The sequence below is a fragment of the Boleophthalmus pectinirostris genome, unplaced genomic scaffold (assembly GCF_026225935.1).
Source record: "Boleophthalmus pectinirostris isolate CB_2022bp ecotype Guang Dong unplaced genomic scaffold, ASM2622593v1 HiC_scaffold_19, whole genome shotgun sequence".
Classification (NCBI taxonomy): Eukaryota; Metazoa; Chordata; class Actinopteri; order Gobiiformes; family Gobiidae; genus Boleophthalmus; species Boleophthalmus pectinirostris.
This window is the reverse complement of record NW_026571140.1, coordinates 4023471-4050319: the sequence shown is the minus strand read 5'-3', so window position 1 is coordinate 4050319 and position 26849 is coordinate 4023471. Positions and strand designations below refer to the sequence as shown.

At 39.4% G+C, this 26849-nt stretch overlaps 1 protein-coding gene across 2 annotated transcripts in view; it reads left to right on the top strand.

Moving 5' to 3' along the window:
* Positions 1 to 26849, top strand: part of LOC110165489 (zinc finger protein 609-like) — a 287085-nt gene that overhangs the window by 242536 nt on the left and 17700 nt on the right. For both annotated transcript variants that reach the window (XM_055154450.1, XM_055154449.1), the window contains exon 4: positions 19935 to 20022. In XM_055154450.1, coding sequence (XP_055010425.1) covers positions 19935 to 20022 — 88 coding nt within the window. The remainder of the gene's footprint in view (positions 1 to 19934; positions 20023 to 26849) is intronic.

The window sequence follows — 26849 nt, the reverse complement described above, 5'->3', positions numbered from 1 at the left end:
CTTAATACTACATGGCTCATTTGCTACATTTACTCATTTGCATAAACTATAAGCACTGAAAAAACAGCTCGCTCCTTGTGCACTGATGCAGTCAGCTTCTGTTGGATATGACATGACGAACATGTGTGTTCTTTCTGAGACAAAGGCGACAAGGCGACGGTGGCAGTGTGCTTTGAGTCGACGCAGAACTATATACTTCGCTCTTTACTTTGCAAGACTATTGTAAACATAATGCTTCAACAATTCATCAAGTGGTGTGGCTTCGTAGCTTACCAAAGTCTTACTAAAACATTTTGACAGATTTCTGAGCGGATTATAAGGTGCGCTGTCAAATTTTGAGAAGATTAAAGGATTTTAGGTACGCCTTTTAGTCCGAAAAATACAATACTAACAGTATTGAGTATCGCACCTATTCCTTAATATCGAAAACCAAATTGAAATGTGTGTATCGTGACCCCATCAAGTTCCATGTCGTTTCATCTCTGAAGCAGCTTTATAAAGTTCAAAAGTATAGCTCGAGTTAAGTGAAAATGGATGTTTATATTGGTCCTGTCTTGACTCATACTCCTTCGCTAGACTCATGCATTACTTTGCTTCTCAAATTGCCAGACACTCTTTGAAGGCAGCAACAATGTTTATAGCCTTATTTAGTCATCCATAGTTTATACAGGTCTGCAGTGTAAATGGTGTTCCTAATGCGATTTTTCCTTGTGATGTATAACAGTATCACATTTAATCACATTTATGGAAAACTGAACGTGATTTTATCCGTGTAATGATCTCTTATTTTGGTGATAGATTATGAGTCAGTGTTTTCCTGTTTACTGCGGCTGTATGATCAAACACAGTATCTTTTGGACTTATTGGTCACCTCCGTTAGGCTCTGAGTTGAGTGACGGGTGGAATTAACCAATCACAGTGAAGTATGAACTCTCGGAACAGGCAGATAACTATTTAATACAATGACATGCAATAAGAATGAGACTAAGTGGACTTAAAGTGATGGTAGTAGTACTTTGTAGGGGTGAAAAGTCAACATGATTCCACGGAAATAGAAAATTAAAACCATACTTTGGAACACTCTCCATGAAAATTGATGCAATAGAGGGAATCGCAAATGCACTAGATGACAATAAATATGCTGCTGGTATTTTTATTGACCTTAAGAAAGCCTTTGATACTGTCAATCACTCAATATTACTACATAAACTTGAATAATATGGTATTAGGGGGGTAGCTTGGAGCTGATTGAAAAGTTATCTTACAGAAAGGGTGCAATATATTCAAATGGGAAAGTATACATCAAAAAACTTTGGCATTGCTTGTGGTGTCCCCCAGGGGTCTGTTCTGGGACCCAAACTGTTCAATATATACATAAATGATATATTTACTGTATCTCAATCCCTAAAACTTATACTCTTTGCAGATGACACCAACATATTTTATAGTAGTCACAATTATAATGAACTCAGCCGGTTTCACTTCATAGAAACCATCTGACCTCAAAATGTTAGAATTTCTTCGCTCGACGGTAGACGGGTACTTTTTATCATTTAACCAATCGCTGCCGTTTGGTCGTGACGTATGTAATGCGCCGCTAACGGGGCTAACTGGTATATTAAGCTTTTCCCAAATCCCGTAGGAAGAAGGACAGTAACGTCTTTCCCCTTGATAAAATTCACCAAACATTCTCTTTGTTCCGGCTTTAAATCCTCAATCTCGGGAATCGTTGACAACACTGAATATATGACTCTTTGCCGATTGTCTGGAGCCCGAACTTGCACTTCTGGGATTTTTGCGAACCGCCTATTGTAGTTTGATTCCTGTCCTAGTTGCTGGAGAGAAAAGAAATTGAGTGGAGGCACTAGGTGGCGCCAACCTGGCTACAAAGGAACAACATCTCCATGGAAACAAGCAGCACAAGGCCCTCCTCCAGACCAAATAATAGTCAGGTTTGTGGAAATGCAAGCCTGCTCTCAGTAAGGCTGGATGTTTTTTGTGTGTTCTTCAGTACAATAAACATGTGGCAAATGGAAAAAAAAAAAACTAAACTGCCAAAAATCATACATACTAGGGCTTTAGTGTGGCTCCAACAAAATTGTGATATCAATTTTTAGAAAATCGTCCACTCCTGTGTTCTTATTCTTACACATCTTTGAGCTTCCCATCATGTCCTGTAATCCTTCTGTAGCCGTTTTCGGTTTAGATCCAGTTACAAGGACGTGTGTGTTTTACAGAGCGCCACAAAAGCACTTGATTCTTTCTTTTGCTGTGTGGATAAACAAATGACAACTACACAGTACGGAGACCCCCTCGAACACCATTCGGCCGACCCGAAAATAGCCCAGTGCCCAGTGGACAAAGGGCCCTCGGAGTGGCCCTCAGCAGATGGTTTGTACAGGCATCTGCGCTAAAAGGCACTGGCTGAGTGTGCTTGTCCTTGAGATGTCCATGTGAAACCCGAGGAGCCTCTGTGTCATTAGCATTCAGCGAGCAGAGAGCAGAGAGCAGAGGTGACCGCACACCAGCGCTCTCGCTGGATTACACAGTGAACGGCTACAAGGCTGGAGACCGGCCAAGAGCAGAGCAGAGCCACTAAACACTACAATATACTGTGTTAACTACCACGGATCTACAGTATACAAGTCTGAAAGTAGCTGGTAGGTGATGTGATGATCAAAATCTAATCTGTTGTGATGTAGCTCTATGCTCACGCTCCTATTGGTCAGGCCGTTCATGCTTTAAGTGAGTGACAGGTGGAATTACCCAATCACAGAGAAGTTCCAATTCTCACAAGTAGTGCATAACTTGTAATCTTAAGATACTGAGTGTATAAACTGTGATACAGTCAAAAACTGTTTCAGCAAAGATCCAATCTTAGGTTATGTTTACACTGAAACTAATCACCGTATCTCCGTATTGGAAACAATCTGCATCCAGACACATCGTTTCTGTGTCCGCATGCCTTCCCTATCCACACAGCTTTGAGCATATTTGTTTACGTTTTACAGAAATGAAACTGAAAACCGCATGGCTAATTTGCATAAACTAAGCGCTCAAAAAGAACAGCCCACTTCTTGTGCCCTGATGCGGTTCAGCTTCTGTTGGACTTAAAATGGATTCGACTCGGTGGAATATATGTGTTCTTTCTGTGACAGAGGGATGTTCTGCTGATGGTGAGTCTGTTTTGTGCAAGTATTTCGAGCTTTGCTGTTTCCAGTTTGTTTCCGGTTTGTTTAAACTGTTTTCCACAATAGTGTCACATGACCGACATCACAAACACAGCGAATCAGGAATGTGCAAGTCATAGTGACGTGGTCCAATAAGGACGCAAGTAGAGCTCCTACATCGGCATATCAGCGTTTTCAGGCGTCCACACGGTGCCGGATCAGATCTGTACTCAGATGAATTCACGGGAGCTGGTGGCACCAGATCGTTCTGTCTCTGGAGCCGTTTTCCATCAGGTTACTGTGGAGGAACACTGCATCCACAATGAAAACGACTTGAATATGTAGTAGCGTGGACGGGGCCTTAGTCTGATATGACAATATTCTCACAGAATTCTAAACTGCAATATTTTGGTGATGTTTAAGATATAGAAATAGTATTTACTAGGGATGTAACAATAACCTGCAATATCATGATATTGTATCATCAAAAAAACTCACAATAATATCGTGGCCCAGAACATTATATCGAATTACAACTGTCTTTGCTTAAATTATTAGATATAGTGCTGGAGTCACTACATAGGAACTACATAGACCATGATCCTTTGCTCAGTCTCAGTGCAGATTACATGAAGAAATAACTGTTATAAACACTTTTAAATCTTTTAAATCTTAATTCTTTGGATTATAACAGAACCAAAGCCTTGTCACGGCATTTTAAAAAGAAAAAAGTGGTATATTCACAGTTTTGTTAGCCTCAACAAAATATCACAATAAATATTGTACTGAGAGATTTGTATATCGTTACACTCCTAGTATTTACTCTTTAACATCATAGACATTGGACTATTTAGTCAGTTTGATATTGTAGTAATGTCGATGAGGAGTGTGTGGAGTTTGCATGTTCTCCACATGACGGGGTGTAGGGGTCGTCTGAAATGTTTACAAGTTGACTTTTGACTTTGACTTTAAATGTATTGTTTTGGGATATCAATTCATATTTGAACTCTGTAGTCTGGGCATCAGATGAGTCTTTTTGAACAGAGGATAAACTGGGAATGACTCCAGGGCAGTGCAGGAAAAATACTGGTGCCAATATTGGTGCCAGACGTTGGCAAAATGTTCAGTATCGGCACGATATGTGGGGAAATCCTCCAATATCACAGATAAATATTAGCTGAAAAACCATCCCTACTGTGGAGTCATCCCACATCAACACATAATGTAAACACATAACACAAGAGTAACGGTGCTCCTGTCCATGTGCTCCTGCCCATGTGTTCCTGTTCATGTGTTCCTGCCCATGTGCTCCTGCCAGACTTAATCCCAGCCTCAGTGAAGGATGACATTCACTTACGGGGACCATAACTTCACCTTGACACCACCATGTTGCGATTATGTCTTTGTTGAAGGCGATCTCACGGCGATGTTGTTTTAAGTGTTCATTTGTATGCTCGCGGGTCATTACTGTAAGAATCCTCGTGCCGTTCATCATAATCACTGCATTAGAGTGTTCAAAGCCCTCCTCAGTAGCACAGCGCTCACACATCTCCCCTGCAGCCTGACAGATGGAGCTCCGGACTGGCCGCGCGCTGCAGAAACACGGGCTCCTCGCGATGAAGGGCCAGTCTGTGAGGTGCCAGGGCCGAGTGCCAGGGGCCGCTTTGTGCTGAGTGCCTGGAGAGACGGGCTGCCCGGGGATGGGGGGGGTGCAGGGGGTACTGGGCCGAGTGCTGGGGCTTCTCTTAGTCACTACGTTTACATGCGCTGAGAAATCCAAGTCCTCGACACAACCAAATTCAAATCATCTCAGACCACGAGCCCAGACCACGACGCGGCCTTCAGCGGCGTCTAGAAAGCATTAGCACTAAACTTTGCAGCTGGAATTACTAATAAAATGACACATATAACCACACTTTTGGCAAATATAGATAAGCGACATCTTGTTGACATTGAGCATTTGATTTTCAGAACGGCGTTTCTATTTTGTTCTCCGCAGCACAAATAAACACTGAAGCTCCTCGGGGTTTCACTTTCACTTTAACAAAACAACGGACCAAAACAAAACAACGTGTGCTCTGGAGAGACCGTAATTTGTCACCACTGCTGAGAAAAAATGAGTGAATTGACATCTAAACACATGTCTGCTGTTTCTTACCTCATGCAGCTGAATGCCTCTCCTAGTCTGCATCTAATGTAAATCAGACTGTGCTGTTACACACAGTAGGTGTCAGATTACACATCAGCTTCTCCAGATGTGTTATTGGGATCTTTGAGATTCGATTCATGACTCCTCAATCGTAATTCCCGGGTTTATAAACATTTTGATAAATCTGTTTAAATTAGACTCGTCTCCTCTGGCTCTGCACATGCACAGAAGACACGGACAGTTGGCAGTATTTCCTGTAATACCATTTAATGTGTTTTCAGTTTGAGTAAAGAACTTAACTTAGCCTAAATATCAAAGTTCACAAAATTAGCTTTTATTGTCAGTTTCTTCACATGTACTAGGCATTAGTGGACCGTTTTTTTACGGTCTTGGTCTTGTCTCGGACTTGAAGACGCTTGGACTCGGTCTTGTCTCAGTCTGAGGCTCGACGAGTGATAAAATGGAGATAGATTTATAAAAACATTGATATATATATATGCACCAAAATAACTGTAAAATACAAATAAATGTCAAAAATGACAAAGATGCACTGCAAAATACAAAATCTAGTCAAGATGACTTGAATTCAGAAAGTTTTATCACGATTTGAGTAAATTTCACTTGACAAGTAAAATGATCTGCCAATGGAAAACGACTTTTGTATGAAAATATGAAAATACATCTGGCTGCATTTAAAATAAGAAAAACAACATCATTTTGCAGTTAAAATGAAAACCAAAAACGAATGTTGCTTGAATTAAGAAAAACACACTTATTCCATTGGTAGATCATTTTTAAAATTTACCTAGATATTGTTTTTTTTTCCAGTTTGGTCTTGATTTGGTCTCGATGGGCCGTGGTCTCGGGTCTTGTTTCGGTCTCAGCCTTTTAAAAGTCTTGGTCTTGTCCTGGTCTCTGGACCCTGTGGTGTTGGACAGGTCTTGGTCTTGATTAGTGCGCTCTTGACTACAACACTACTAGACATACAAAGCAATCGAAATTACATTTTGATAATAATTAAAATTAAAATAATTAAGCTAAAAACACTAGTGTACAGTATAGTGCAGTTCAAATATGTCGGATTAATGCTTTTAACTCCAAGTATGTTTGTGTGAGGAAACAACATTTTAACAGATCAGAAAATAGCATAATAGGCGCTTTAATGCTGGATTTATACAGATTTAACATCCAGATGTAACGGTTGATGGTTTAATGGCTTTTAATAACTGCGAGCCTGGAAGCTACTCACTGTTGATACTTCATCAACATTCTCGGGGGTGTGATTCTAACTGGAGGCACTACTCATGTTAGACTTTAATCTGAACTTCATTTGAACACAGTCTGACCAGAAAGAATTCAATTAAACTACAACAGATGAGCTGATTTGTGCTGTTAAACAAGTCCCTCTCAAATAACATGACAGTAGCCAACAGGGGTGTGCAGAAATATTGAAATATCGATATATCGTATTGTTTAATATCGTGGGCTGCTGTATTTTTGGGGTTTTTTGGTATATTTTACTAAATTATGTTGTTACAGCTACAGTTTTGTTGATTGTTTAGAGGAAGGAAACTTGTTTATGCAACATTTTGACAGTTTTGATGATTAAAATGTTTGTGTTTCATATTCACATTGCACAAGAAGTGGTTCAACAAAGACTTTTAGTATCACAGCCATGATTTAGACATTTTTTATTAGACCGTATCGAACTGATTTGAAATATATCGTATTGAATTATATTGAATCGTAAGCTCACTGTATCGAGATATGTGTCGTATCGTGGCCTATGCATCGCAATATGTTTGGTATTGGCAAATTCTGAATGATCCCCAGCCCTAGTAGCCAACCATTTTTCAGTTGTCACTCACCTTTTTGTTCAAATCAAACACCTAAACACGACCACGAACGCTCTGTTTCATCACAGCCTCCTGAAAATGTGCCGTTTAAATCCATTTTCCATGTTCAGACTTTTCTTGGACACCACTGAACATTCTACCATAGACATATATGCAGACCCTCCTCACACCTCTCCAACGAAATGACGTCACCTCACAGTATCAATATTTACTTCGAACGGCGCTCGGGAATCTACACGTCAGAATAAATTTCGCAGACAGAGGTGCGCGGACGGAGTGGCTCCAAATCGCGACGAAGGGCCGGCCGCGGAGGTGCCAGGGCCGTCTGCCAGGGAGCGTTTTGTGCTGAGTGCTTGGAGTGGCGGCGTGCCCGGGGGTAGAGGAGGTGGGTGGGTGGGTGAGCGCTGGGCCTCCTCTTAATGTGTCAGAAATGTGAAGCGCGGGCGGGAGCTCTCTGGCCGGGCCCCGCGCTCGCACAGATGACAGGGGCCGGTTGGCAGCCCTCCTGATCTCTTCTAAAGCAGGAAGAGGGACGCGGCCAAGAGTCAGCGGGTTCCTGTAAACATATAGAACCGCTTTACACGAGGATTTAAAGGGGACATGTTACGCGGGAGGGACTTGTTTACTTAACGTTCTGAGCTTTTAAAGGGCCTATATTACACAAAACTGATTCTCGTGACCTAAAATGTGTTTCCAACTCAATAAATATACCTGGAGTTGTCTGTCTACATCTCCAACGCTCAAAAGGAAACAACATTAACCCTTCCAGACCTAAGAGTAATTTTAGTACATTTATCCTCGCCACTGCTGCTGTAGTTGTGTCATATGGCTGTAATAAAATCTACAGGACCAGAAATAGAAAGAAAAAAATCACACACTTTTATACAAAACACACAATAAACATGTATAAACAACTTTTTGGACATAAAACATGTTTAATTTAAGGCCTCAGCTGCAAATGTGCAAAATATCAAGTCTATAAGTAAAACAAAAAATTCTCAGTAACACTTTATAATAACTACACCTTATTTAGCCTTAATAAAGCATGAACAAAGACTTAGTTAATAATGATTCATGCTTAGTAACTACTTAATTACTACCTGAATTAGCACTTAACTTGTACTTAATTTGCCTGTGCTGTAAATAGTAACTCAGTACTTCTTAATTACTCGTGAACTAACCATTTGCATGTTTACAAATGTATATTTAAGTTCACATTTGAACATTTATTAATCATCAGTAAGCTATGAGAGAATGATTTACTAATAATGTAATGCAATGATCATTCAGCAGCAGCTGTTATCTGTTAGTTAAGTCTTTCTGAGAGCTTTTCTAAAGTGAAGACGAATTATGTTCATTAAGCATTTGTTAAAGTTGATCAAATTCCAGAGAAACAATAATGCATTATTAGTAAATCATTCTCTCCTGGCTTAATAATCATGAATAAATGCTCAAATTTGTACTTAAATATACATTTACAAATGCACACAAATGGTTAGTTCATGAGTAATTAAGAAGTACTGAGTAACTATTTACAGCACAGGTGAATTAAGTGCAAGTTAAGTGCTAATTCAGGTGGTAATTAAGTAGTTACTAATCGTGAATCATTATTAAGTCTTTGTTCATGCTTTATTAAGGCTAAATAAGGTGTAGTTATTATAAAGTGTTACCAAATTCTCCTTATTGCCTCAAAAGAAAAAAAAAAAAAAAAAAAAGTGCAATGCTCCCACTTTGCACAAGAAGTGGTTTAACAAAGTCTTTTAGTATCACAGCCATGATTTAGACATTATTTTTTATTCGAACTGATTTGAAATATATATATGTATTGAATTATATCGAATCATAAGATCACTGTATCGAAATATGTATCGTGGTCCATGTATTGCGATATGTATCGTATCGGCAAATTCTGAATGATCCCCAGCCTTAGTGTGAATGAAACAAAAGTCATTGTTCTGCCTGGAATGTTCCACGGTGTGACATTAAACAGCTCTACCTTACATTTATTCAATTACAGGAGGTTTTATAACTGAAAATATCTAGAAAAACAACATTCTGACTGTGAGCGAGGTCGCCTCTCCACAGATCTGACCTGCAACTTGGGCTGGATTAGTCTCCATGAAGATAGAAAGGTTTAATACCACCAGTGTTGGGGAGTAACAGATTACATGTACCAGAGTTATGTAATCAGAGTACAAATTATGAGTAACTGTATTCAGTTACAGTTACTGTTTCAGTGAGTGGTAGTTGGATTACAGTTACTTTGTTGGAATAAATGGATTACTTGGTAGTATTTTCCTGTTTTCATATTTTGGACTAAACCAGGACTAAACCAGGTCTGAACCAGGTCTAAACCAGGTCTAAACCAGGTCTAAACCAGGTTTAAACCAGGTTTAAACCAGGTCTAAACCAGGACTAAACCAGGACTAAACCAGGTCTAAACCAGTACTAAACCAGGACTAAACCAGGTCTAAACCAGGTCTGAACCAGGTTTAAACCAGGACTAAACCAGGACTAAACCAGGACTAAACCAGGTCTAAACCAGGTCTAAAACAGGATTTAACAGGACTCAATCCTGCTGTGTGGACGTGTCTCCTCGTCTTTTATCAATAATATTTTTAATTTGGTTCAGTAAAGTCTGGGCTTTTTATTTTCTTATAGCAGACAAAACTTCATATGTTACGATATCCTAGTCTTTGCTCTTCTACAGAAAATCAAGTAATCCAAAGTATTCAGATTACATTACTCACGTTAAGTAATTTAATGGATTCCGTTACAAACTACATTTTGGGGTATGTAATCTGTAATCTGTAGGAGAATACATTTTAAAAGTCACCGTCCCAACACTGAATACCACACTGTAAAACATTTGACGAACCCTATACCAGAAAAGTGACACAATGGAGCTTTAAGTGGATACAGGAGTGACCGCGATAGTCCCGCCCGTAACATTCATTCAGCTCTGTCCAAGTTTAGCGTCGCTCCAGCCTCGCGGTCATTAAACCCCATTAAACCATCAAGCCGTTATATTTGGAAGTTAAAACGGGGAGTGTATAAATCCTGCATTAAAAGCCATAACGTTTCGCAGTAGTGCCGTGCGGATTTACTGCCCCCTTCCCCCTTCCCCCTGTCCCCTCCCCCCGCCCAGGATGACCTCAGCGTGCCACCAGAGCGAGCCTACGCAGCGAGGAGAGAGAGAAGGACTGAGCTAACGGAGCAGGAATGCACCGGCTGCAGCTCGCACGGAGGGCTGTTTATTCACTTAAGAGGCTCCGCTGCAGCACCGGCACGAACCCCCGCACAACAACAACAACATGCATTTTCCACCGGCTTTAAAAAGTCCCACATTACCCCATTTTTCTCATCTGTGTTAGAATGTTGTTTCCTCGTCTCGAAAATACCCGGAGTTTTGTGTTTTTGTTTTGTTTCATTTGCACGCACCCCGCAAAGTTGAGACTGAGTTTTTCCTCTCAAAACAGAAAATACAAACTCCACACACCTTCAGAATCAGAATCATTTGGATCATTTCAGCCCTGGAACTGATAATCTCGACTAAACAAAAGGCGAAAGGTGGTTGGTGACTTGAAAACTACTAGGGGTGAGTCTGATAATATGATACATTTCACGATATGCATGTCGTGATTCAATATATCACGATATGTCCCGAAACGAAAACAAAACAATGGATGATATATTGTGATTTATGAATAATATTTAATAATATTTGATAATAATAATAATTTGTAATAATGGGCCCGGTCAAGCAGAAGTAAACAGCAAGGCCAAAAATTCAAGTTAATGCATCTGATATAAAAATGTATTGAACAGATACATATGTACTCTAGTTTATGAAACTGTTGACCTTTTTTCTGTACCATTTTTGGTTCTAAAGTTAAATATGTTTTAAAACAGACCATGTATGAAACATGGAACAAAAAATATTTTCCAAATTTCAAAGACCTGCAAATCATGTCAATAAATGGATGTATTTCATCATATCTTGTGTTATTCCATCTTTGAACTGTTGATGAAGGTACAGGATTAAAAAAAAAAAAGTATTTAAAATGATAAAAATTTGCTTGGAAGGACTGACATATTTTATAGAAATAGTTTCCTTTCATTTTGAAGTAATATTAAAGTATTCGGAAGAAAAAAGTTGACAAATGATGTAAAATCCTGCACCTTCTACTTGTTTGCACAATTTTCCCTCCGTTACTTTTCCCTCCGTTACCATGACCTTTCTTAATAAAAAAATCTCATGAGTCAAAAAGTAAGAGGTTTTTCAACCTAATCTTGTACCATATGGTAGAAAACTATATGAAGCAAATATTCAAACCAGTTTGTTAAGGATATGGAAGTGAGAACCAAGAGTTATCACTGTTTGGATTTACTGCCCAAAAAGTGCTGCATATTTCATTTCCTCCGTTACCAACATGAGTTTTTTAATTTTTTGTCAACAACTTGAAAGAATATCACAGGTTTAACTTGACCCTGTTGGAGTGTAACTCTTTCCTACATTCTGATACTTTACTTATTTCAATAGTCCCTCTAGTTTCTGAATAAGAGACATTTGAATGTCAAAAATCTGCCCGTTTCCCTTTGTTACCACTTGACCGGCCCCTGGTATAAATCTGCTCTTGTGTTGTTGTGTCAGTGGCGTAAATTAGTTTCAGTATTATCATTTATCATCAGTCATCGAACTTCAGAATCTGTTACTCTTCAGGTCAGCAGGCTGCAGTGTCTTGGTTCTTAGTGTTTACCAGAAGTTAAGACTCAACTCTTATCATGACTAAAATTCATACTGAAACTAGTTTAAGATTTACTGCCCTGGTTTATGGTTCATATCTGTGTAATTACCGGGCCTATCCACATGAAACAGAAATTGGCCCAAAGTTCAGCGTCTTATCTGTCGGTGTAAATCAACAAAAGTGAAATGATTTTTTCACAATAGCTCGGTGCCATTATTCAACTCTGCTTGGCTTGAAAGGACTTTAAACCGTGAGATTAACATGGCAAGTTTATGGAGCACAAAAAATACAACATGTGTGGATCATAAGTTTGGAGATTCAATGTCAGATCACATGGAGATGGAGTTATGTCTTTACTAATTTCAACAAGTTGTATTTTTAACACTAGAAACATCATTAAAGTTGCATTGTGTAACTTTTCTGGTGGAGTTTTGCTATGATGTTTTGTCTGGAATATCCCGGTATGGAATTAAACGTATCCATCTTGCATTTACTCAATAACAATCGCTTTTATTGACCTAAAAACTTACTGTGGAACATTCCAGGCAACATCTCCATGGATAGAAGCAGGTGAAGGACGGATCCTCCACCAGAAAAGTTACACAGTGCAGCTTTAAGCCACATAATCGATCTTGGGTTTGTGGAGTGGAAATATTCGACAATTTATTGAAACCGCTTCAACATTTGTTTCTTTTCTGTTTGGTAAGATGGGTATTATGCATTTTTGTAGCTTTCCATCGTGTTATAACGTCGTTCCCTCATCAAAGACATGTCTGCACCGCAAAAACTGAAATCTAGCCAAGTTAAGATGACTTGAATTAACAAAGTTTGACCACGATTTGAGTCAATTTCACTTGACAAGTAAAACGATCTGCCAGTGGAACAAGACTTTTTGTACTTAAAATACGAAAATGCATCTTGCTACACTTAAAATAAGAAAAACAACAACTCTTTGCACTTAAAATAAGAAACAGAATCGAATGTTGCTTGGATTAAGAAAAACACTTATTCCGTTGGTCGATCATTTGACTTGTCAAGTTGAATCGACTCAAATAAAGTTCTTCATTTAAGTCATTTTAACTTACCGAGATATTGTTTTTTTGCAGTGTGAAGAGGTTTTAGATGTCATTCGTGTGTGTTTGAGTAATCTAGTGATCTCTCTCGGACCCTATTAGTTGTAAGATTCTGTGCAACGCCCCGCCCACAAGCCTACGTCACCCATGCCCCCCCAAGACTATTCTCTGTAAATATACCAAAACGTGACACAAAAGTGTTCAACAACTTCACAAACCTGACGTGATGTGCAGTAGTTTCATGAGCAGGAACAAAAATGAAACTTGTTGATACGTTGTTTTCGACGAATATTGCATTTTCAAAACAATAAAAGGTAACATAGTGATCTTAATATGTTGTTAATAACTCATTGAACTGTAACTTTTCTGGTGGAGCTTTTCTTGCTTTGTGTTTCACTGTATGACATTAACTAGAGATGTAACGATATCCAAATCTCTCGATACGATATTGTCACGATATGCACCTCACGGTACGATATTTATTGCGATATTTTGCGGAAGCTGACCAAATTGTGAATATGCTGCTTTTATTTCATAACCCAAATAATTCAGATTTAAACGTGCTTAATAACAGTTGTTTTATAATGTAGACTGGACTAAAATAGAGCAAAGCATCATGGTCTATGTAGTTCTGTCTGTTTTTTTTTTAGTTATTGCTGCACCATAACAATAAATTTAAGCAAAGAAATTAGTAATTCGATATATTGTGATGGTCCAGGATATTTTTGTGAGACTTTTGACGTTACAATATCACGATATTTCGGTTATTCTTCCATCCCTATTATGTTCACGGAGACCAAACCAGACCAAGTTACAGGTCAGATCTGTGGAGAGGCGACTCCGCAAAAGGTGGAAGAAACCAAATTTCTGGTCAGAATCGCCAACTACCTGGACAAATATTCACTTTGGTGATATCCACAATGACTTGGTGGAAACTCCTGGGCCATTCACAGCAGAAAGAGTCTCGATGTGTTGTTGAACTTGTTGGAGTCCATGGTTTGTTAGGATCTTCTACGTTTGCTCTGTGGATGTTTGAAAGCCGTTTAATTCACCGTTAGTGGTTCTTTTCACTCGGAATATGAAAAAGACATTTTCCTTCTTCCGTGCTTCTATTTGTGCATCCGATAATGCAGCAGGAATTTCCCATTATCGGGGATAAATACACGAGGTTACGCACTGTGTTTGACCGCTATCCTGTTTCTTGCCTCCGACCAAAATATTTCCCAGCATGCAACGCGGGCTTTTAATAACAAATGGCTTCAGCTGAAACTCGCCTATAAGCCCTGTTAACCCCGTTTGTGGCGCTTTACATACGTCACAGCCAAACAGCAGCGATTGGTTAAATAAAAAGTACCCGCCTACCGTTGAGCGAACAAAATCTAACACTGTGAGGTCAGACGGTTTCACTTTGTAGAAACCGGCTGATGAATCAGGCTAGTTTAATGTCACACAGTGGAACATTCCAGACAGAGCATGAGATATCCTTAGAAACAAGCAAGTGACGAACCGCCAACCAAAAAAGTTACAGAGTCCCTCACCCGTCGAGTAATGTTACAGCCCACCTTCTGCGACTACATCGGATTCTAGAGAGTGAATTCACACGTATGACATCATTGGCACTATGGTTATATACTGTTACCACATTACCACATGCAGTACCCCTGTGTCCATGTACTCCGTCTAACTTTACACATCTCGTCCATACGGTATTCTGCTGACACGACGGCCTTGTACACTGTCACTAGCAGAGCAGCATTCGAGAAGAACCGGACCTCTGCGTGATCCCGTTGAACTAATTTTAAATTCAAAACGCGCTCTCGAGTGTCTGCTCAGATTGTGTACACCTCACACTGAATTCTCTGTTTCCCAGTGGCAGCGCCTGGCTCCTAAGTGTGACAGATTGTAGCAATACCAGTGAAGTCAAAGAGCTTTTCTTACCCACTCCATAACCGCCTGTCAAACCCAATGTTCCCACTGAATCCACAAGCCCCGAGCTGCTACTGCGACTGCTGCTGCTGCTGCTGCTGCCGGCATCCAAAACAGACTTATTACGCCGCGTCTTCTTTTCAAATGCAGTGTTTAGTTTCATTAATGCAAGTGGAAGCGACGCCATTAGGTGAGGTCATCTTCTTAAAAGCTCCTATATGACACGAGTTTCTGAGCTGTGAAGAAATGTTTCCTCAACACAAACAGACCTGGAGTTGTTTTTTGTTTCATTCATACGTCTTTAACGGAAAACGCTCTGTTCCACCTTGTGATGTCATATGGTGATACAGGAAGTGCGTCACAAGCCACGTTTACATGATGTTTTTTCATCAAATATCAGTATTGCATATTGATATCAGCCAATCTGTATGGATAATGGCTGAAACTAATGTGCACACTGATTGTGTTGTGGTAGTGCTCTGAAGGGGGAGTGACTTAGTGTGGAGTGCAGAGAGAGGGAGGAGTTATAAAACATGTTGATACATTGGCCACGTTTACATGATGTTTTTTTAATTCTGAATTACTTGTTCTGAATTAAATAGTTCAGAATTTAAATATTCTCCTTCAAGTTTACATTGAAATAATAATTCAGAATTGAGATTAAATCGTCTTTATTTAATTCCGCTCAACGTCTGGTGGTGGGGAAGGTTCTGATTGGACAGAGACACCAATGTATTTACGTCGACCGGAAGAAAACACACACTTCAGCTGCTCCCGGCTTTTCTGTCATCTCGGTTTGTCGTTACACCACGGACACAAACATGATAAAACTTTTAGCGTAGTTGTTCCGATGATATTTAATCAGCAGCTTGAGAATTCTGTCATCACACTTTACGTCTGTGAAGCTGAGGAGGAGAAGGGAAGAGTGTCGGAGAAGGAGGAAGAAGACAAAGTGAGTGTGAGGCTGCTCTACCTCAGCCCACTCCCACATCCCGCTCACAAATCCAAAGAGACGTGGATGAAAGTCCGAAGCCAGGACTGGTGGAGCCGGATCGTCTGGATTGTGTCAGAAGGGCGACACAACGAGCATGAACTGAACCACCCACATTATTTCTAAGAAGAATAAATGTTTACGTGATCAAGAAATACATGAATTCGGCTGTAAAATCAGTACAAACCAGCCACTTACTTTGGAATGAAGTTTAATTCCGAATAATCATTTTCATTAGGAATTAAGTGTTTCCATGGTCTTTTTAAAGCGTAATTAATTTGTATTCAGGAATTATTCGGAATTAAATCTCTCATATAAATGTGGCAACTGTGTTTTTTAACTTCGTACATCTTCACTAGAATCATTTTAATGATTTCAGCCCTGGAATTGCAAATCTCGACTGAACTAAAGGTAAAAAAGGAGCTGTTAACTTGAAAACTACCACTTCATGACATCATAAGGTGGAACAGAACATTTTGAGCTTTGGAGATATAGCCAGACTAGTAATGGTTACTCAAACATGTCTGAATGAAACAAAACATTGTTGGTGAGTCATTATAACATGGCTAAAAACTCACAAAAGTTCAATTTTATGTAATATAGGACGTCTAAAGTGCATATGACACACTTTTGTTTTTCTAATTCTGACTTGGTTCGGTCAGTTTCATGTGTCAATCAACGTGTGTATTTATCTCCATAGGGACAATTTGTTGATATGTTATGTTGGTCAAAGCCACGCTGTTAGTTTATTTGTTATAAATGCCTCACTTCACACTGTTGTTAGTGTCGATGTCTTATTCCAGTTTTCAAATTAAGCCCGAACAATTCTGGGTAAAATATCTGAAGCATTGCGATTTTGATTAGTTTTTCTATTTTTAATTTTTTAATAATGGAGTTCTGTTCCAAGTTCCAAGAAGAATTGCAAGAATATTAAAATATGAATTGAAATAATGAATACAGTAATCACTTCAGAACATTTGTACATATTTAAACTAGAGGGTTGGGAGTTTTTATATAACATAGAATAACATTTACGTTAGTTTGTGGAGGAAATGGAAGGTTCTTCAAAAACTGAGTTGTGAACAGTGTTGGGAAGGTGACTTTTAAAATGTATTCCCCTACAGATTACAGATTACACACCCCAAGTTCTGGTTTAGTCCTGGTTTAGACCTGGTTTTAGACTGGGTTTGGACCTGGTTTAGACCTGGTTTAGACCTGGGTTTAGAGCGGGTTTGGACCTGGTTTAGACCTGGTTTTAGTCCTGGTTTAGTCCTAGTTTAGACTAGGTTTAGACCTGGTTTTAGACCTGGTTTAGACCTGGTTTAGACCTGGTTTTAGACCTGGTTTAGTGTCCGGCAATGAGTGGAATTACCGAAAAAAAAAAAAAAAAAAAAAAAAAAAGGGAATAGCTCAAAATGTGAAAACAAGAAAATACCTCTGTGTAATCCATTTATTTCAACAAGTAACTGTAATCTAATTACCACTCACTCAAACAGTAAATGTAACTGAATACAGTTACTCATAATTTGTACTCTGATTACATAACTCTGGTACATGTAATCTCCCCAACACTGGTTGTGAATCGTGTCAAATTGCTATTTCGATTTGATTTCAGTTCATCTTGCAGCTCTAATTTCAATGGAAAAAAGATTGAGAAGCACAGAGTATGTTGGTTTTCCAGCCTACATTGTGTAATAAATGAAAGAGTGCGGTGATGCATATGTATCGGCTGTGCTTTTGCTCCTCTCCTCGTGGTAGTAAATTCCAGAGATGCAGAAGTGAAAAATCTTGTCTCCTTGTGAGAGATGGCTCATTTACATGGCGAGCGTGCGTGCTGTGTTTCCTTGGTTACGGTCTTTGGGGGAATCTGCCACTGTAGCAGGCAACATGGAGTCAGGACGAGTGCACTGCAGGATGTCAGGCTGGAGAGTGTACTGGGTTCAAACGGAGCGATGTGTGCGTATTGTTAATAACGGGAACGGTCAAATAGACTGGAGTTTGCCTGGATACACATGAATGAATTATAATAATGGTTAGTGCATCATTTAATTCTGTTGAAGTGAGGCTATTTTGTTCATTCAAGTCGTGCAATTTCTAGCAATGATGTTGCAAGACCCTGTAATGTTTTGTGTAAGCTGTATAATACAAATGACTTGGTTAAAGAACACATATTAAATAGATGTTTTTGGAGCTTTTAACCATGTAACCACATTAGAATATTGTTCCCTCATTAAAAACATATCAGGATGTATTTCACGTTATTTACTCAGCTTTTAGTGATCTTGCAAAATGCCCTTTGCCTCTGAGCTTCACAAAACACTATTTGAGATGCCCGAGATTGTAATGTCATAGTTAAAAGCCCTGCACATTTTTTTTTTGTTTGTTTTGTTTTTTGTCTATAAATCATCAACAGACTAGTTTTAAGCATTTCTGCCGTCAAATCTCATTCTTTACTAAGGACGTAACCATATCCAAATCTCACTGTACGGTATTATGTAAATCGTATACTTTTTGCTTTTTAAAATATCAAGACTTTGGTGTGAAACATTACCATCCTAATCCCAGTAATTCAATTTCAAACCATATTTTTTCATGTTGTCTGCAATGAAATGAATCATGGGATGTGTAGTTCCCAATGTTTAATAGCTGTTGCTTCTTTAAAACAGTGCGTTTAAGCAAAGGAACTTGTAATTCAATTAGGGATGTAACAATAACTGAAATATCATGATATCGTATCATCAAAGTTCTCACAATAATATCATGGACCATCACAATATACCAAATTACAAGTCTCTTTGCTTAAATGAAGAGTTCTGGTGCAGCAATAACTAAAAAAAAGACAGGGGGAACTACATAGACCATGATCCTTTGCTCCATTTCAGTCCAGACTACAAGAAGAAATAACAGTTCTAACACTTTTAAGTCTTAGTTAATGGGATTAAGTCTTGTCAAGGCATTTTAAGAGGAAAGAGTGTCATATTAACATTTTTGTTCACCTCCACAAAATATCACAATAAATATTGCACCGTGAGATGTATATCGTGAAAATATCGTATGGAGACATTTGGATATTGTTACATCCCTTAATCGTGAGCCTCCCCACCATATCATGAGCTTTCCCACGATATCACAATAAATATCGTCCTGGGAGGTTCATACCGTGACGATATCGTATCGTGAGACTTGGATATCGTTACACTAATAAATTCAATATATTGTGACAACTCTTGGTATTATTGTAAGACTTTTGACGATACGACATCACGATATTTCGATTATTGTTACATCTCTATTCTTTACATTCATATCTGAACATATTTCTCATTACTTAATAATAATAATAATAATGCATCAGTTTTATATAGCGCTTTTTAGACACTCGAAGACGCTTTACAGAGCATTATTTACTCACTGACCTCAGGCTGACTGAAGCGAGGCTGCCAATCTGCTCCATCAGCCCCTCCGACCACCAACATCACTCACACACTCCACTTTTATATTTCATACTAGGCAATGTGGGTGAAATGTCTTGCCTAAGGACACAACAACCGTTTTTTACGACTGGCGCCCTCCTGTGGCACCTGATTTTCCCAGTGTCTCCCATCCAAGTACTAACCAGACCCAGCCTTGCTTAGCTTCTGAGATCTGACAGGATCAGGCTTTGACAAACTGCTATGGCCACTTAGTTTTATCGTTTTCTCTGTGGTAATTCCCTCTGCTGTCAGTAGATGGCGAGCTGCATCAGATCACAGGATGGGAAATACAGGATTTTTTGTAATTAGACATTATATTATGTTCTAAACCATGAAATGTACAAAGACTCAAGAGCACAACAACACAACTAAGACTAGCTTTGTCAGCCCCTTTTAGTCGCATTTGAAACCCGATTACAAAAGCCTCTTCGTGTTATGGTTAGCAGCTCTGTAGTGTTTATCCATTTCCAAACCTAATGAAATGTAAATAGTGAATGTACCGATTGAATTCAGCGCCTAATCAAACGCTCTCTCTGTGTTTTTTACAGGCATGCTGGTCGTGAACGTAACCTGGAGGAACAAGACGTACGTGGGCACTCTGCTGGACTGCACGCGGCACGACTGGGCGCCCCCGAGGTGAGCCAGCCCGATTTACTATTCCACCCACAGAGCGCAAGAGGAGCCGCCGACGTTCACATATGCATCCTCCAGTTTGCTAGATTAGATGATGAAACGCGCTGTACATCATTTCGCGGCGGTTGTGAAAGCCAACAAGCCCAGATTTTATTTAGTGCCTGTCTACTGTCACACATTGTAGTAAATGTCAAGCCTGAAATGGATGCATGAATCATTTATGTAGCGTCCTCAGCCTTCGCCCCGCTACATTCTGTCTGATATGAATCTGCAGCAGAGGCAACAGCTCAAGGATATATTGCACTGGCTCTGCGCTAACGGCCGCCTGCTGGGGAGCTGTGTTCTTTATCTCCAGCCCGCCGAGCCTCCAATCATTGGCAAACAGCTGATGTCCCAGGAGGTGGCTGTGGAAATGGAAAGCTGCTCTAACAAGCCAGATTGCAGAATCCAATTATTGGACTAATAGCTTTTTCTCAACACTGTAGAACATTCCCCACAAACGCGGCGTTTTCTTAGATTAGTGGGCGGTGGCGTGGTGTTCTCCAAGTGTAGTTTGTCTTTGCTAAAGGCAGTGCTGTGTGCAAGTGTTGGTGGATACACTGGTACATTTAGTTCCAACTGTTGTTTAAAGGTCCTTTATTACGCAAAATGGACTCTTGTGAAATGTGAACCATTTGAGAATGTTACGTCCTCAAAACAGACCTGGAGTGTTTTGTTTCATTCACTGATCTTTGAGTAATCCTGCATTATTAGCAGTGTTGGGGAGTAATAGATTACATGTACCAGAGTTATGTAATCAGAGTACAAATTATGAGTAACTGTATTCGGTTACAGTTACTGTTTAAGTGAGTGGTAATTAGATTACAGATACTTTGTTGGAATAAATGATTACTTGGTAGTATTTTCCTGTTTTCACATTTTGGACTATATCCCTTTTTTTGTTTGTTTGTTTGTTTTTTGTTTTTTTTTTCTGTTAATTCCACTCATTGCCAGACACTAAACCAGATCTAAACCCAGGTCTAAACTAGGACTAAACCAGGACTAAACCAATACTAAACTGTCTCAAACAGGATTTAACAGGACTAAATCCTGCTGTGTGGACATGTCTCCTCCTCTTCTATCAATAATATTTTTGTATTTGGTTCAGTAAAGTCTGGGCTTTTTATTTTCTTTTATCAGACAAAACTTCTGATGTGAAGATTTCCTCATCTTTTCTTCTTTACAGCAAATCAAGTAATCCAAAGTATTCAGATTACGTTACTCATTTTAAGTAATTTAATGGATTACATTACAAACTACATTTTGGGGTATGTAATCTGTAATCTGTAGGGGAATACATTTGAAACATAACCTTCCCAACACTTAACTTAAACTTGTGAAAAAAACCAAAAACTGCAGGTATGTTTTGATAAAGAAACTGCCTTATAACATGGCTCAGAAAACAGCGTCATATGGGCCCTTTAAAGCCGCTGTCTTAAAAATGTGAAAAACTGAACTAGTTCTTTTTAAACGTTTGCAGTGGTTGAAATGCGAAGTTATTCCTCACTTACCTTCAGGCATTCAGAGCATCCTAATTATTCACCGAGAAGAGATTCTATGCACTTTTCACTCTCTCAGCATTACATCACACTCTGCACTGGTTTCTAACAACGACTTGCATGCTAATGTGCACTTCCTGATTATCAAACAACTGCTGGCATTCAGAGACATCACAGAATTCTATAGACCAATATACAGATGGAGACAACTAAAATTAATATTGTTCAACTGCAGATTTTTGTGGAATGAATGAATCAATCAAACTTTATTTATAGAGCGATTTTTATACAAAAAATGCAACACAAAGCGCTTAACGTAACCTTAGCGTTGTAATATAGCATGGGCTTGGGTCTGGTCAGTAATAGAAATGATCAGGTTCCGTATTTGCGAGTGTGCCTTTCCGATAATTCAATGTAATCAATAGGAATCAATAGGAAAAACTGTCTCTTTCCCCTGTCTGAGAGTAAGATATCAGTTTGAATTTATTTGTTTGGAGGATGAGCCCCTGGAGATGTTTCACCGTCTCGTTTTCAAGGAGGTCTTCAGAGTCATAACAACAGAACAAAGATACAGCAGGGCAGACCGGAGGATACATACATTCAAATAAATATACCACACACACTCACACTTGACTGTTAGGCACATAAGAACTCAAATTTAAACAAAAACAAAAAAGACAAAGTTCAAATATAGTCACAAAATACAACAAGATGAACAAGAAAATTCAACAAAATGATCAAAAACAATTACACGGGTTATATAAATATTGAACAAGTGCATTTTTAAATGAGGGAACAGGTTCTATCACGTTGTAGAATCTGAAAAACCGTCAAGAAAACACTTAATGATTAGATGCAGACAGTGCACAGTGAACTTACATTAACTGTATTTAAGTAAATTTGTCTTAAAAACATGTCGATATGTCGTATTGTTTAATGCGATGATACAGTATTGATATTATGGGCTGCTGTATCGATATATCGCCAAGAGTATTTTTTGGTATATTGTAGTGGTGTAACGATATCCAAGTCTCATGATACGATATCGTCACGGTAGGAACCTCCCGGTACGATATTTATTGCGATATTATAGGAAAGCTCACGATATGGTGGGGAGGCTCGGGATTAGGGATGTAACAATATCCAAATTTCTTATGATAGTTACGTAATGTTTTCACGATATACATCTCACGGCACGATATTTATTGCGATATTTTGTGGAGGCTGACAATCTGAATATGCTACTTTCCTCCTAAAATGCCTCGACAAGACTTAATCCAAAGAACTAGGACTTAAAGTGCTTAAGAACTGTTATTTACTTTTGTAGTCTGCACTGAAATGGAGCAAAGGATCATGGTCTGTGTAGTTCCCTCTTTTTTTTTTAGCTATTGCTGCACCGTAACTCCAGTCCACGATATTATTGTGAGAACGTTGACGAAACAATATCACGATTTTTCAGTTATTGTTACATCTCTAGTATATTGTACTAAATAATTTTTGTTACAGCGCTACAGTTTTGTTGCTTGTTTAGAGGAACACATTTGACATATAGAGGCTTTGCACCGTCACGTGACCCCCATGGCAAAGGTGACTTCAGTAGCATCGGAGAAACATGGGCAGGTTTTGTTGTGTATTTGGTTGTTCTGGACGCTCTGAACGGGATAAAATGAATAATTTCTTCACTGTTCCTCTGGAAATGACTCATCAGGATCAAACAAGGGAATTATCGAAAAAAAGACGGGAATTAACTCTAGAGAACATAAACCGCAAAGAGATTTCCTATGGTACCATCAAGACACACTCACGTCACTTTCATCAAGGTATTTGCTATTTAAATTGTTTCATAGTTTATTTAATGAGAGAAGCACATTTACTGAACTAAAATGTAAAAAGAAAACATTTGCAGTGTGAGCAGCAGTAGAAACTGTATCTTCCAGCACATATAAACATGTCACTCGTCGTAGGACCCATGTTTTCTTTATTGTCTTGTTTATCTACAACTGTGTCTTCTAGAGTGAATCTCTTTTTGTGAGTGGATCTTTCTAATGTTCGCGAGGATCTTTTCATGGCCGATTCTTTCGAGGTTCGGCTCACAGACTCTTCGACTCGTGCACCGTGTTGATCACAGGAGCCCAGTGTGGGTTCTTGAGTCGTGCAGGTTTTCCTGGATAAATTTATGAAATTTTTGTTCAGTAAATGTGCTTCTCTCATTAAATAAACTATGAAACAATTTAAATAGCAAATACCTTGATGAAAGTGACGGGAGTGTGTCTTGATGGTACCATGGGAAATCTCTTTGCGGTTTATGTTCTCTAGCCACAATTCCCATCTTTTTTTTGATAATTCCCTTGTTTGATCCTGATGAGTAATTTCCAGAGGAATAGTGAAGAAACGATTCGTTTTATCCCGTTCAGAGCATCTAGAACAACCAAATACACAACAAAATCTGCCCATGTTTCTCCGATGCTGCTGAAGTCAGTGACATAGTGTGCCCGGTGTCATGGCGACATAGGTACCGTTGCCATGGTGGACACGTGACGGTGCAAAGCCTCTGTTCACTTTATTTAAGATTAAAATGAGCGTGTTTCATATTAACTGCACATTAAATTGTTTAACAAAGACTTTTAGTATTAGAGACATGATTTAGCCTTTATTTTTATTGAACAGTATCAAATCAATTTGAAATATATTGTGTTGAATCGAAAGCTCACTATATCAACATATGTATTGTATCATGGCCTATGTATCGAGGTATGTATCGCATCGGCAACTTCTTAATGATACCCAGCCCTACCGCCCAGACAGTACACAGTGGACTTACGTTACCCTAACACAATATATCTGTACTGGGGTAAGACACATTTTGCTGAATTACATTAGAAAAGCCAGGGCCATTAAGTTGTCAGTACAGTCTCGTTTAGGTGCGAGCTAATGCAAGCCAACGGAGCTATTATGAAACACTGCAGCTGTATTAAAGTGCATTCAAATCTCATCATTCAGAACTCAGAATTTAGAACAGCCCAATCAATACACTGTAACAGGCTGAGTTTTAACCGTAAACCAAGTCCACAAATCTGCAACGTGACAGTCGAACAGCGAACTCCACCTGAGATGATTTTAAAGAGATTTTAGGATGTTGTAATTTGGGGTTTTCAGGCTTTTTCTACAATGTGATGATGTCATATTTCCAGATGGGTGGGTTTTCCCTGCTGATAACATTTTATTTTTATGAGAACTATCCATAAATACTGAGCCTGATCATGTATTAGTGATTTAATTTTAACAGTATTCATTTTAGCTGCCCCCCATCTGTATTAAAGGTGCATTATGTAACTTTTTAACTTCTTGGGTTCTTTTTAAAGACAATATTGTAAAGTGTATTTACCTTTTTGACATGTTTGGACTACGAGCTGCAGGTCATCTTCAGAACTGTCCCCGGTGTTGGTGGTGACGTGTCGTATATCAGCTGTTGTTACTTCCTGTGGGCGTGGTGAGTCTGATGGACCTGCAGGTCGCTCAGACTGACCACGCCTCAAGTCGCCCAGTGTTCTCTGGAGGAGGGCGTCCCAGGTGTGTGAAAGGAGGAACGCTCCGTCATCATGGTTAATGCTGTTCGTGCCTCGTTTCCTGACGGCGCGTTCCTCCTTCATCAAATGTGTCGCATAAACAAGTTTCCTTCCTCTAAACCAGGGGTCTCAAACTCAGATTACCTGGAGGCCACATTAGATAAAGTCTGAGTGAGGCTGGGCCGCATTGAGTATTCGATAAATAGCAGTTGCACGAAAAAAAAGAGAGAGAGAGAGAGAAAGAACACGCAACACACTCTTTTAATCTTTAATAACAGTTCAGAACATGAAAATGTATTTAGAACGTAAGTTTAAACTAATACGTCTTTTCTTCTTTTGCCTACTCCTTGCTGGTTGAAACCTTCCTACGCCCGCGGTAGGGGGGTGGGATTGTGCGTACATCTACCGCAGGCCGCACTGACATTATTCTTGGGAATTAAGTGGAGGGCCGCAAAAAATCCTTCCGAGGGCCGCAGTTGGCCCCCGGGCCGCGAGTCTGAGACCCCTGCTCTAAACAATCAACAAAACTGTAGCTGTAACAAAATAATTTAGTAAAATATACCAAAAAAACACTCTTGGTGACATATCGATACAGCAGCCCATGATATCGATACTGTATCATCACATTAAACGATACGATCATCCTCATTAACGTCATTAAAATAATTACAAAAAGATTAGAAATGATACAAAACATGTCTTAACAGTTCAACATGTGTCAGAACTGTATATTGTAGACCTACATGCAGATCGTGACAAGGCAACTCCAAAAAAAATCTCTTGCGAGCCACCTGAGGGTCCTGACCTGGTCTTTGGGAAACACTGCCCTAAAGTCATGGAAAATTCACTTTAGGTCATGGAAAAGTTTTGCAATTTTGTCAGTGAAAAAGAGCGGGAACCCTGCACCTGAAATGTAGCAATACAAGAAGTTAGAGTTTAGTCACAAAGAAATAATCTGATTTAACGTTTGTGAATTCACCTTTCAGACATGTCATGGCAAAGTCCAATGTTATCCATAGGAATATCTGGCTCCCGCCCCCATCGTGCGGTATGACATCATCACATTTTAGAAAACCGCCAGTTGTTTATTATTCCCGTTGCCATCGAAACTACAACTGGTATTTTGTTTACTGTGTACGCTGTTGCAAACTATTCTACACGTTGGTTTGTCATATTTTACCATCAGCTAAGCATAACACAAAGCCTGTCTGCTCCTGCCTACTTCAAGTACTAGCATATTTATACTATGTAGGAACTGTAGGAATGCATGTCGGAGTGTCCATTATGCGCGAAAGAATCCAACCGCTAATGGATATCTGCAGACCGATGCATCATAACATGTCTGAGTAATGCTCTAAAGACGTTGTATTTTTACTCCCCGCGCTCTCGTAGTTTTCAGCACGACTACATTAGAGCGAGGCCATGAATAATTCAGAAAGCTTCGGGCTCTCGCAGTATAAACTTGGAGTGGTAATGAGAGTGAATCCACCTGCCACTATCACACACACTCTACCCGATCCGCGTCACCCGCTGAGGCTCAAATTGTTTGCTAGAACTCGTAGCAGCAGCTGCGAGCCATGCACCAGTGTTTTTATCAGAGGGCCAACCTTCAGTTCTGTGCGTGGAGATAATGGCTCCACCGTGCAAGGCCAAGCTACAATCTGAGCTATGTAAATGGATGTTTTGATTGTGTCGCGTGTGTGCTGGCTGACACTTTTCGAATGGC